Raw genomic sequence first — 13658 nt, forward strand, 5'->3', positions numbered from 1 at the left:
TAAAATACTTATTGTAATTTGACAAAATGGAGTATCGGTGAAAACGTCTTGCTCGTCCGCTTAAAAAAGGCTATGTGACGGTGAATGAAATTTGCCAATATTACGTAAGTCGTTTGTACTAAAATGATTAGAAAATCAATTGCTCTAAGAGCGCCAATTTGTGTTAAATTTGAAATTAAACTTAGCAGTTCCCTCCGCTCTTCGCCCTTATTCCCTATGCAGGAATGCAGGATAAATTGCTTCACTCAAACCTTAATTTGGGCGTCCAGAGCGCGTCGTTTTCGTGTCGTTTTAGTACAAACGACTTACTTAATAGGGGTGATTGATTATGTTGTTCTAAGTTCAGTTTTCAGTTAATGATTTTTTTTTTGTTTTGTTTTAGGGTTTAAGGCCTTTTATATGTATAGATATGTAGAAGTACAGTCAAATATGGCGAAAAAAGGAGTAAAACTCGGTATGGGTGCTAATATCTTCGTTTTTGTATTCTATAGCTTGTCTCAAAATTCTAGAAAAATAACATGTCGGTAAGAGTCGCAATTTTCAAAGATTTCCTAAACAAAGTGCAACAATGAAGAAATTCTGTATATTGTATAAGATTCCACCTTTTTGCCTTTTTTTACTGAATTTGCAATATTTCTTATGTCGAATTCCTTTTAAAAAATTTATCGATTTAAAATCGATTTTTTTGCTCAGTAAAACATACTCCCAGTCCGCACATTGTTTACGACACGTTAAACGCATTGAGATCGCTTTTAATTTGATTTTTTTTGGTGAAAGGAATTTCAACATTAAAATTTCTGTCAAAACAATCAAATTTGTGGTGTTGAAGAATTATGTTCTTAATTTGAGTTTGCTTCACGAAATAATTTATTTCGAAATAATTTTTTCACAATTGACTATTTGAAGAAAGTTGCAGTTGAAGTGTTGGATTTGAAAAAAAAAAAAAAATTGGATTCATGTGACAAACTTGTCCCACAAAATTATGCCCACTTTTCACGAGTCGATTTTAGCCACACGATATGTCGGTCGACTAGGATTTTTCTATGGGCATTTCACCTGAGACTGAGACTTACGTTCACACGAGTTGAAAAGCTTCTCCGCACGGCAAAAATCGACTCGTGAAAAGTCCTCATTAGCATTGTATATATATTTTTATAGTACTATCATGAAGTCGAATTTAGTATTAGTTCATGTCGCCACTTTGTTGAGGTGGCGCTCAGTGTGTTTTTTTCATACAAATTCTGCTTCTTCAAGTCACCACTAGAGTTCCTAAGATCGTTTCACTTCATGAAATGATAGTACTATGGAAATATATATACAATGCTCATTAGTTTGCTCTCTTTCAAAATGACATTTAACCCTCAGACATTTTTTCTTTGTGGGACGCGTTTATTGGGCACGTTCAAGCAGTTAACATAAAGCTATCGGATAGCTTTTTGTTGTTGTAAACAATGTTAAAAATTAGCAAAGAAACGAACCATTTCCTGTCAAAAAATAATCTGTACAGTAAATTTGAGCAAAAAAAAAAAAATAATAAAAAAAAACGCGTATGGCGTATGAGTGCTTTTTTTAACCATAGAAAAATATAATTCTTGCGTAGAAGATAATATCAGACAATTCTTTTTAAATTCAGCAAAGGAACTTTAAAATTATATTGGATATAAATGCAGAAGTATGATATTCTAAATTAAAACATGATAAACTATAAGAAAAACAATATTTTAATGTATATTAAGTATATTTAGGATACACTGTCCCCATCTTTCCCTTCCCAATTCCAGGAGGCTAGGTAAAATTCTGAAATTAAGCTCAGCTGCTTTTACCCACCCTTTATTCAGATGAATTAAGTTAAGTTAATGCTTAAGCTGCTCCACTTCTTTTTTTTTTAAATAAAACACCAACTATCCTTTTTAGTTCTTAGAATATTTTAATTGTTGCATCAACAATCAATTTGTCCTATACAAAAAAATATCAATACAAAAAATTATCTCATAAATTAAAAATTAAACATAAACATAATTACAATGTAATTTAATCAAAATAAAATAAAGAACTGAAAAATAGTAAAAAAAAAAAATACAAGAAAGATTCAAGGATATAATATTTAATAAAAATAATAAAAATTAAACAAAATTATACATTTACAATCATCATTAATTTTACGACTAGATCCAAAGAAATTTAATCATATTAATGTTTTTTTTTTATTGTTTTTCCTACTTTTTTTTTCTGTTGTTGTTTGATTATATTGATTTCATCTGTTTTATTTTTGTTGAATTTTCTTATAAAAAAATTTTCCATTTTATGAAAAAATATTTTTAAGAAAAAAAATTACAAAAAAAATTAGTTGCCCTTATTTATGATTTTATAAAGTATAAATTAAAAATTAAAAAAAAATTATATTTACATCAGTTTTTGTTTTTATCTGTTATGTACTATTTTCAGTATGAGTTTTGCAAAATACATTAATTGTAAAACGGAATTTGTTGCATGGAATATTTTTTTTTTGTTATATTATATTTTACAAAACAGAAGAAATAAATGGGAAATATATTTGAGGCAATTTGAAGCGTTTTTGAAATTTAAATAACAGAAAAAAACAATATATATTTATACTTAAGCTTTATTTATTTTTTAATTAAATTAAACAATAAAGTTTTGGGAAAAATATACAAAACTGCAAAGCAGTGAAAATAGTTGCAAAAAAAGTACCATTTTTAATTATTGTTTTCTATATTTTATTTAGCGGCCAAAATTTAGAACATAAATTTAATTTAAAAGTTAAATATGAATAGAATATATAACCACAATTTGATTGGGACAACATATAAAATCTGTTTCTTTTTATTTTCTTTTGATTTATGTACACAATTATGTCAAAAGTTTACATGTTGTTATTTTTTTTTTTGTTATATTTTTTGTTATATTTTATTCATACATACATTTATGTGTATAGTTTGCATATAGATGTTAACAATAATAAATAAATAGATAAATACATGGATTTTCATTTTTTCCTTTTTTAATATTTTTATTATTTTTTTTTTCAATGGTCTTTCTAGTTTTTATGATGTCATCGTTTTTTATAAATATTTTTAATTGAAGTAATTTCTTTATAAATTCGTTCGTTTTTTTATCCAGCTGGTAATGGTGATGGAGAGTTTGGAAAGTAAGATTTTTTTTAGCTTATTTCTTTCCAAGTTGATCACGCCAGTCGACGAATTTATCCATTTCTTCGTGCAATTGTAATGCTTGAATGCATGCCTCGAAGAATTCAGTACCAAAGCAGTCTTGCCTGTAAATTTTAAGAAAACAGTGTTAGAAAATTTTTAATGATATAGGTTTAGTTTAGCCCAAGCAAAAAAAGAAAACACTTTTCTTGGTCTACAAAAAGGTGTTAGAAAATTTTTTTTATCGATTTCAATTTGAGGTTCAAAAATTTCAAATTTCGGTTTTGTTGTCAAAAAATTGCAATTTTGCTTCCAAAATGTTATCAAAAATGAAGCAAACAAAAAAAGTATTTGAAGTGTAAAAAATTCCAAAAAATTAAAATTAAAAAGAAACTCTCGTGTACAAAAAAGGGACACTTTAAAGTTTTAAAATTAAAAAAAAAAAACAATAAATTAGCTTACGAAATAAAAAAAAATGTATTAATTAAAAAATAAATTTTTATCGATTTCAATTTGAGGTTCAAAAATTTCAAATTTCAGTTTTGTTGCTTCCAAAATGTTATTAAAAATGAAGCAAACAAAAAATGTATTTGAAGTGTAAAAAATTACATTAATTCCAAAAAATTAAAATTAAAAAAAAAACTTTCTTGTACAAAAAAAGTGACACTTTAAGTTTTAAATTTTTCAAACAAAAAAAAAATCAATAAATTAGCTTACAAACTAAAAAAAAATATTAATTAAAAAATAAATACAAATAAACATACCAATAAATTGAACTTAAGTCAAAATGAAAAGTTTAAAAATGAATGTATTTTTGTTGTGATAGTTGTAGGTAAAGTAGTGTGTTGTATATTGTTTAACTTCTTGAAATTCAGTAGCCTTCTTAGTTTCATTTTTCATCACCATTGCACTTTATCATTTAGTTTTTTTTTTTGTTCGCTATAACATCCGTAGACATTTTTGAAATTCGTTTTTTTTTAATTATAGAGTTTTTTTTATTTCTTCCGAAAATCCATTGAAATCCTTATGTTTTAGCTGCCTAGCATGTGTGGATACGCCATTCCTTTATTTTTCGTTTTATTTTTTTTTATTTTAAATTATATTTAAAAATCTCATAAAATTTTTTAAAGATTTTTATCAAGTTAATTAGTCGAGTAGTAGAGAGTAGTTTTAGTTTTTAGTGTTTATTTTTTTTTTTTTTGTAAAAATATAGAAGTAGTTATATCACTTTGTTTTCGTTTTAAACTAATATAAAAATACAATTGAATATTAAATAAAAATCATAAAAAGTAAAATCATAAAAAAATCATTTTTCGTATAATATAATAAATCTAAAAAAAGCTATAGATAAGTATAAAAATAAATACAGTTTCATTTTTGTTTGTATAGTTATATAATATTTATATATAATATGTATATACCCAAAAAAAGAATTATATAAATTATGTATCTAACAACAATTTAACAAGAATGTACGTTTTTTATTTTGTCCTTTTTCTTAATTTTCACCGAAAATTTTTTGCCTTTTCCTTTTTTTTTCGTTTTAGTTTTTTTTTCTTTCTTTTTTATTTTTTTTGTTAAGTCTACACTTAGTTTTTTGTGTGTGTTTTATTTCTGAGACACAATGCACTTAAAGGAAACAATTTTAAGTTTTATATATTTTTTTAAGTTTTAAACTTTGCACTTGATTATAACAAAAATAAAATAAAACATTATATAGAAACAATGATTTATTATTAAAAAAAAAAGGATTATGATTTTTTATAATAAGGAAAATTTAGTTTTTTTATTTATAAATAAATTAGAAGAATATAATAATTATAGAAAGGAAGCGGAAATATAATAGAAAACAAATAAAAAAGATCTAAGAAAATAAAAATAAAATAAAATAAAAAAAAAAAAACAATAATTTTGCTTTGTATTCTTATACCAATTAAACTACTGATTATATTGAATATGGCGTTGGTGGTGGCGCAGCACCATTTATTGTTTTAACATATGTTTTAAGTGCTTCAACTTCTTCGCCTAGATGTAGCGCTTCCACACATGCTTTAAAGTAATCCGTTGTAAAGCACTTTTGCCTAAATTGACGAAAATAATTAGGAAATAAATTAAAATAAAAATCAAAATAAAATAAATTATGAATAATAATAGAAAATTTGATTTGGTTCGAAAAATATTAAAGGACATCAAAAGGGCAACGGCCAGACTATGAATCTTTAATTAACTTGTAAATTATAACGATAAACATAAACATAGCCATAGAAAATAAAAATTAATTTATTTTTACTTTGCTTATTACTCATTAAATTAGAAAATAGAGAGGTATACATTTTCTGAGAGAATATCTTGTAAACATTTGATGGATTATTTAAATACCATTTAGTACATTTTTCATTGTCGATTCATCATACAATAAGTTTACTTTACGATCAGTTTGATGAGGATATTTAAAGAATTTCTAATTTTAAGAAATTCTTATAGCAGAAATCACATTCTTCACAAGAAAAAAAAAAAATAAACAACGATATTTTTTAAGATGAACAGTTTAAACATGCCAATAAATTCACAAATTATGCCAGAAAATGATTGATGGATATTAATACTGGTGGTCTAATTTTTTCTACAAGTGTGTTACTTGTACATTCATTCCGATCAGATATTATTTTTATGAATAATTTTAAAACGAACTTTAAAATTTAATATTTGCCAAGGTTGTACCTAAATATCAACGTGTTTAGTTGTCAAAATATGTATAAGTGATTGAAATAGTTAGAGGCTAAAAGTATTAGTAATACTCGAATCGCATCCCACTTGAATAAGTAGGCTGTTCAGATAATTTAAATTGTTTGTCTTTTTTTATTTGCAAAAGTGGCAGCTCTGAAATTTGACATTTTCCACTAGAATACTCATGAGTCATGAATCATGAGTAGAAGATAAGTAGATCTAGTACCACAATCGACACATAATCTTCTGGTCGTATAGATTAGAATTTGCAAATGATAACAAAGGAACACGGCTATAGTTGGTTTCATAAGTTAATGTTCTTAAAGCGGGGTTCACATTCACTAAATTTCTGGACAAAAGTATCGAATCGATAGTTCTGGTCATTTGGTCTGTCCGGTAAATTTGACAATGAGACCCTTAACTAAAGGGTGGACAAACATTTAAGAATCTTGAATATAATGGTCCGATTGCAGTACCAAGTTTTTGACGAATGTGTAATACATTGTTGAAGGCATAAAAATAAAAGTTCGGGTTATTAAACTTCTTATAAGTTTACTGTTTACTCAAATGAGTTCGCTCGAAAAAATGTATCATGTTATGGAAACCGGGAAACCGTTTGACATTAACGGTACAATCCTTGTGGGTCTGGCTAAATGGTCATAAAATGACACAGTGTTAATTAACTGTCATAAAAGCAAATAAAACGTCATACTCGTATGTCCTTCAAATTTACCATATTCACAATAAATGCTATACGCCGTTATATATTTTTTAATAAAAACAGTTTGTGAATCAACAAAAACATGACTATGTTCAAAACGTGATCATTTTTCAAATGGATGCATTGAAATTTTTCATAATATTTAATTGCATCAATAATGATAAATCTTAGGTATGGCATGGAATTTGAAAAAAAAGGAAGACAACCAAATCAAATATTATTTCATACTATTATTCACAGTAAAATTCTAAGAATAAAAACAAAATTAGTAATATTGTTTGTTTGGTTTTTTTTAAATCTTTACTCACTTGCACAATCGATGCACAGTCGTCTCCCGGAATAATTGATAGCAATCTTCACAAATACGATCCAGCCGGAAGAACATTGATTTATTGTAGACACCTTTACAATCCAGCTCGAAAAATGTGTTGCTTCTCTTAGACAAACTGTGATTGTGTGGCAGGGTAACGATAAAGGGGACCAATAGTAAAATTAGCACCACAGAGATCTTTAAGTTGCGGGAACACATCTGTAATAAAAAAAAGAAAACAAATTAAAATAAATCGAATATTGATGAATTTTGATGGGTGAAAAATTAATTTTATTTTAGTTTTTGGGTACCTACTGGAATAGAAAATTGATTTGACTGTATTCATTCAAAAATGGTTACCTCTTAAGTGGTTAGCATAGAAAGCTTAACGGATCGTTTTAAAACTTGAGTTTAGGGTCGGTAAGGTAGTACAAACGTAAAGATATGAAGTGTTACTTAAATTTTAATACTTGGCAACTTAATTACTGTCAAACTGGCTCTAAATTACAATTCATATTTAAAAAGGTTTTGTCTTATCACAATGGTTTAGGTGTAAAAGTGAATCTTTTTAATTGGCCCTAAATAAGGAAATCGTAGAAATTATTGCTTTACAACTTATTTTTTAAGGTGTGAATACGCAATACAATAATTTATTAAAATTCTTGTGTGAATCATTTAACAAAGAAATCTATCGGGTCATTTTATCGTTATATCGCACTCACGTAAATTGAATAAATTGATATAAATCTTTTACTGCCGGAAAAAATGTGTCTCCAATAATAATTTCTTCTATCATTTAGAAATGGGAAAGTTTTTATATACCTATGAATCATCATAAAATGTTTCGCTCATTTCAACTTGTTCAAAAGAAGAGATTCATTTTAAAAATTACATCATAGAAAATTAAATTTGATTTGTAATTTTAAGGTAGTAACAATCCAATTATTCACCAACTACTACTCCAAGGAACGCAGCTAATCAATGTCCAAGCAATTAATTGGCATCATCTGTTAAAAATAGAGGAGACTTCTCCAAATAAGCCGGCATACAGATAATGCAATTATGTATTTAGAAATCTAGTACTATTTTTTTTTTTTTTTAGGAATGCTTAATATCTAAACGTCAGAAAAATAATAAAATGGCAGGAGACAAATCTAGTACTACCAACTACAAGTCCTAACTACAAGAGTAGTAGATCATGTGTCAATCGCAGTATTAGATTCACTTATGATCTTAAAAGGAACGCGGTTATTTTTTGTTTTTTGTATAGGCCTATCTGTTTGTGATGCAAATGAAAATTTAATGAAAGAATTCAGCCTACCATCAGAAATTGTCAAAAACTGTTATTTTCCACCCATTTTAAAATTTGTAAATTTTCCACACACAATTAAAATAAAATCTGCTGCATTCCAATCAAATAAAAACCTCAATCATGTGTCATTGTAATTATTTTTTTTTCTGAAGTCGAATACATAAGTATACCAAGAGCTACTTAAATGCGATATGTGCGGCTGGGGCACTTAATGAATAGCTCAGTACATTCTTTTCGTCTTTGTTTTGTTGTGTTATAAGATTGATCAAAAAGGATTTTGGTTTTTTATTTCTCGTTGTTTTTGCTTCTGATTGACAGTCTAAATAGTTGTGATTGAACGTGAAGGAACACACAGTGTCTAGGCTTGTCCGCCAGTGCTGCCATATATAAGATAATTATATTTAATTCAAACATTTAATCGGCCCATTATACTTTGTCTACATCAACTACTACCTGTTAAATGGAAATTGGTTTATTAAAACAACAACCTAGGTAAACTAAAGAAGAAAAAAACAAAAAAAAAATTACAATCGCAATTTGCAACATGTGGGAAACAGCGATCAGACCTGGGCAAGCACATTTTACACGCACAATTAATGCCCACCCGGTGCACATGCGCACAAGCAAAGTGCACAGAAAAAATACATATAAATGAGCGACAATGCAACGATTCGCCATTATGATGCCTTCCTGACTGCTTTACTCTACTCTACTCGACCAACAGCAGCCTCTCCACTCAAACTCTCCTCAACAAGATCTTATCAATTAAATTTCCACCCAGAATTAAACATTTTGCCCACCGTGAAGTTGTATTAACAACTTTTTACTGACTCCCGGTGCAGCAGCACGCCACCTGCATTGCACTAAGTGAAGTTATAGCTGCCTACCTACAACAACCAGCTACAGCAGGCAGCACCAAACATCATGGTGGTGATAGCCAAGCTGGAGCTGTTTGGTCTTCAGATCTGTCTGCCGCAATGTCTGTAGAGTGTGTACATGTTTTAGACCCGATGGCATCATGAATTAGCAACCAGTTGCTTTTGAAAAGATACTAGATTGCCGATGGTTAGTTTTTTTCTTCTTTTTTTCTTCTTTTTTTTTATTTTTTAACTTTTGTTTTTTAATATACACCAGCACAGAGGAGGATGCGAAACTTGATTCCTGATGGGTTATGCTATTAATAACGATGTTTCTTCTAGCCAAGCTGCCGCTATTTTATTTGATGTTGCCTTCTGCATCAGTGCATTGATGTTCGTGAAGAGTGCATAGTTAGTTAAAGGCTGAAGTATAGCCTGGGGGGGAACTCGATCACACAAGAAACTTTGCAGGTCATAATTTAACAACTTTGTTTAATGACATTCTAGGAGAACTACTAGGTAATTTGTTTGTCAAAAGTTGTAAAAGATGGTAGGGACATTATACAATTTGAAGGAATATGTTATTTTGGAAATATGATAAAAGTTTCTTATAGAGAAGGAATTAGCTGAAAATGAAACCATTATGTGCACTTTGGTCAAGCTTGGATGAGTAGCTTAACCAAAAAAAGGTTGGATAACCGTGTTTTTATTGACATTTAGCTTAGCTGAAATTGTGGAACACGCCTAGAATAAATTCAAAGCGACACAGCTCACTTACGAACTTAAACATTTTTTTTATATCCATCTGTCAAATGCGACTATTGAGCAATTTTATTTAGATAACCCATATGTCAGATATGACCTTTGGACAATTTTAAATTTTCAATGCAGTTGTACTACTCATGATTAAAAATCTAGTACTACCAAACACACTTTCTATCTATTTGAACAGAATATCATTTGTCGATTGTAGTACTAGATCTATGTACTTATCATTTACCAATCAAAAAAGCGCAGCTAATAAATCAATCTCATTTGACAACTACATTGGATTAAAAATGATAACAACGATAAAATTAATGAAAGTTTAAATAAATCAGTTATAGAAACCGCAAAAATGGCGCGCAAACACTAATCAGCAATATTTTTAATCTTAATGGTTATTACGTTTTTGTTTAATTCGCATTGCACAAAAGATTCTGTTTTTTTTTTCCATTGTACTTCAAAAATTCCCGCCAAACTTTCACTCACATAATATTTATGAAAATAATATTGTTTATCTTTTGAATAAACAAATAAAAATTACTTTGCGGTTATAAAAATCTACATTAAATCCAAGACACCTCTTGAATCTGTTTGAAGGCCAAAATCTAAACTTTCCATTTTTGTATTGTAAGTTCAAGGTTGTATAGATTCTGAAAAATTAATTGGGAACCCCTTTATTTTAAAGTAGACACAAAATCAATTGAACCAGTTTAGGTGTACTTTTTACTTTTTTTTTTTAAATTTGTAAACATCTAATTATTACGTACAAATTGAATGAGTAAACTGAAATGAACGATGCGGGAGAACTGTTTTAAGTGCATTTTAGCCTATAAATAAAAGATTAATTGTGGGTTGCCAATACATCCATTTGGTGCATAGCTTGTTTTTTTGGAAGAAGTTTTTATTTCGCAAGAGTGGCCAATGTGCCAGTGCAGTAGTGCAAATTTCACTTAAAACAACCTGTTTCACAAGCAACACTAAAACGGTAATATGCTAGGGCAGTGCACATTATAAACAAAGTAGTGTTACTTAAGTATCCTCGCTTTAACCGTTAACCGTTAAGTTAAAGCCTATTCACCAGTTATAATACTAAAAATTTCCGCACTGCCTTAACTATTTTAGCCACGTTACTATGTATGATCTGATGATTAGAAGATCTAGTACTAAAATCAACATTATGATCTTCTGCGCGAGTAGATCGGAGTGTAAACTACACACTTGTACTAGATTTTTACTCATGAGTAGTTATCACCTCCAAAGAAACGAGGCTAGTGTTTACTATGTCTGCGTTCCTATGGAGGTATTAGTCTGCCCATGAGTACAAATCTAGTACTACAAACCACAATCTCTCTACTCGAGCAGAAGATAACGCGTCAATTGTATTACTAGATCTACTAATCATCGACTCATGAGTACTCCACCACTTCCAAAGGATCGCGGATTATGAAACTATACTTTTAAATATTTAGTAAAATTAATACATCTAGCTTGAATTATGTCGTCCAACTCTATGTGGTTAACTTTGTTGAACGACACTGTGAATCTTTATTAGCTCTAAATTAATCCTTATATTCTCTTTTCGTCCTTCTATAGTCTTTCGCCGCATAATATTTTCATATCTGATGAAGCTTACTTCTGGCCGGACCGCAGCATCAGAGGATACACAAATGTATCATTGTATTTCCCGTTTCCCTTTTGAAACTGTGTGTGGCAACAACTGTCAAATGGGTCTTTCGGATTCGGTTTCCATTTGTTGTCACAGAGCTAATGCTCGATATATCTGTAGCTCTTTAGTCGTTCCCATCCAAAGGTGGATATAAGTGAGTTGTTATTGCAATCAAAGCGAAGCTTTACAGCATTCGATACTATTATGTTTGCCGATCGTACGAAGGAAGGATGAAAAGATTGTGATGCTTCCACAACCACAGCATAACCGTTTAATATGCCTACAATTGCTCCATTAAGCGGGTCGTATAGAATTGCGCAGTGTTTTTTTTTTGATAGATTTTAAAGCTATAAACTTGTTATTTTAAGAAGACTACTTTAATTGAAGGAGACTACTCATGAGTAGATGATTAGTAGATCTAGTACTACAATAACGACATGATCTTCTGCTCAAGTAAATAGAATGGTTAGTTACTGGTAGTACTAGTCATGAGTTATCACCTCCAAAAGAACGCAGCTTATATACACAATTTGTACTGACAGCTGTCAAACTTATATACACAATCCACAAGCTACTCGTATGTTTGATTATAATACTTGACCCCTTAGCTAAATCAATCAACTATTCTCTATCTACTCTACAGGTACACATAATCAGTGCAGTGGCGGCAACTTCATATTGATGTTGCGGCCAAAACGTACTAAAACAAAATGCATAAAAACTTAACTACACACAATATAGTGTCCAAAGCTGAAAACATGAGTTTTTCATTGAGACTTTCATGTTGTCTAAAAATAGATTTTCTTATATGGTTTTTGTTGTTGTTGTCATTATTTCTGTCTTGCAGTCCTCGGTTTTTGTTTTCCAAAAACTATTTTTAACTCTCTTCTCTGATACTATTCCAAGGTGGGAAACGGCCAAACCATTTTTGCATGTGAGGTCTTTGAATTTCTACATCCAGAAGACGAGAGCAGAGCCCACACACATCTGGTGCATTCTGTATTATGCTATGCTTTGAAAATCTCCATCGCGTGTTTCTTTCCCACCGGCTTTAATGGCAAAAAGAGAGATGATGGTGGGAGGGGCACAAAACATAGGTTTCTTGACTTGAATTGGCTGGTGGTGGGGGTTGTTCTGGTCTTCTCTGATGATGTGCGCTGAACATGATCTCCCATGGGAATCTTGGCTCACTTATTGGCGCTGTGGTTTCTTTCATCTGGTTGTGGTTTAACTCCGTTGTGGTCGCAGCTGGAGAAGCCGCCTCCACTATTATTATTATCGGCACAACTGGAAATGAAGAAACATTATGCACTCGCACAAGGAGCACACTCTGATGTACACATTACAGAGTGTATACCTTTACTCGTAACAAGCTATACTTATGTGTATAAATATAGCTTAAAGGAATATGTGATTGATCTTGAAAAGCTATTTTTGTTCCGCGCGGCAATGTAGTGTATTTTTATGTGAACATATCTTATCCGCCAAGTTGATATCTGGAAAACGCGTACTACCATTAACCATCACCAGTCAGGCAGTCACCATCACCACCACCGGTTGCTCATTGTGCGGTGGTTTTGAATTGAATTATAGTCATGATGTGTTCAATAGAGAGGTTGGACTGTATCTTGGCCCACTTCCTTGGTGGCAATGCGCATCATGTTCAACCGAGCTAAGATATAGTTCTTAAATTAAATCGATGTCGTTTCGTGTTCTTGTTATACTCTGATTTCTGTATAAAGCTGTTTAGCTGTTTACAAGTCGGATTGTTTACGTATGGTTGCGTTGCGTTGACTCTTATAAATAATATTGAATCTGATGTAGTAACATAATCAATGCGGTAGGTAACATAATTATTTTCTTGTAATTAAGATATCAGATTTTATTCCATTGAATAAAGGAGAAGGAAAGATTCTTTTTTAGTTTTTTTCTCATTATTTTTAAAATACCACAAAATGTCATATAGTGTTCAATAGCTGTCAATGTCATTTTGTATATTGCTACATGGGAACATAACTTCAGGGCAACATTATGTAGTCGTACGAAACTATACTCTAGTAATTAAATGAACATGCCTAACGTTTTTTTGACGTTTCGTGCAGTATTCGATAAGTTTTACTTTTACACATT

At 29.9% G+C, this 13658-nt stretch overlaps 1 protein-coding gene across 2 annotated transcripts in view; it reads right to left on the reverse strand.

Moving 5' to 3' along the window:
* Positions 1-2412: 2412 nt before the first annotated feature.
* The window catches only part of LOC129913825 (NF-kappa-B essential modulator-like), a 76325-nt gene continuing 65079 nt past the window's right edge, over positions 2413-13658 (reverse strand). Inside the window, exons 4-5 of one of the 2 annotated variants that reach the window (XM_055992765.1) lie at positions 6927-7147; positions 2413-3295 (exon numbers count right to left, since the gene is read on the reverse strand). In XM_055992765.1, the coding sequence (XP_055848740.1) occupies positions 3187-3295; positions 6927-7147 (330 nt within the window). In that variant the 3' untranslated portion in view covers positions 2413-3186. Of the gene's footprint in view, positions 3296-4088; positions 5252-6926; positions 7148-13658 lie in introns of those variants that run through there. The other variant, XM_055992756.1, reaches the window with a different exon arrangement.

Source organism: Episyrphus balteatus, chromosome 1 (assembly GCF_945859705.1).
Source record: "Episyrphus balteatus chromosome 1, idEpiBalt1.1, whole genome shotgun sequence".
NCBI classification, from domain to species: domain Eukaryota; kingdom Metazoa; phylum Arthropoda; class Insecta; order Diptera; family Syrphidae; genus Episyrphus; species Episyrphus balteatus.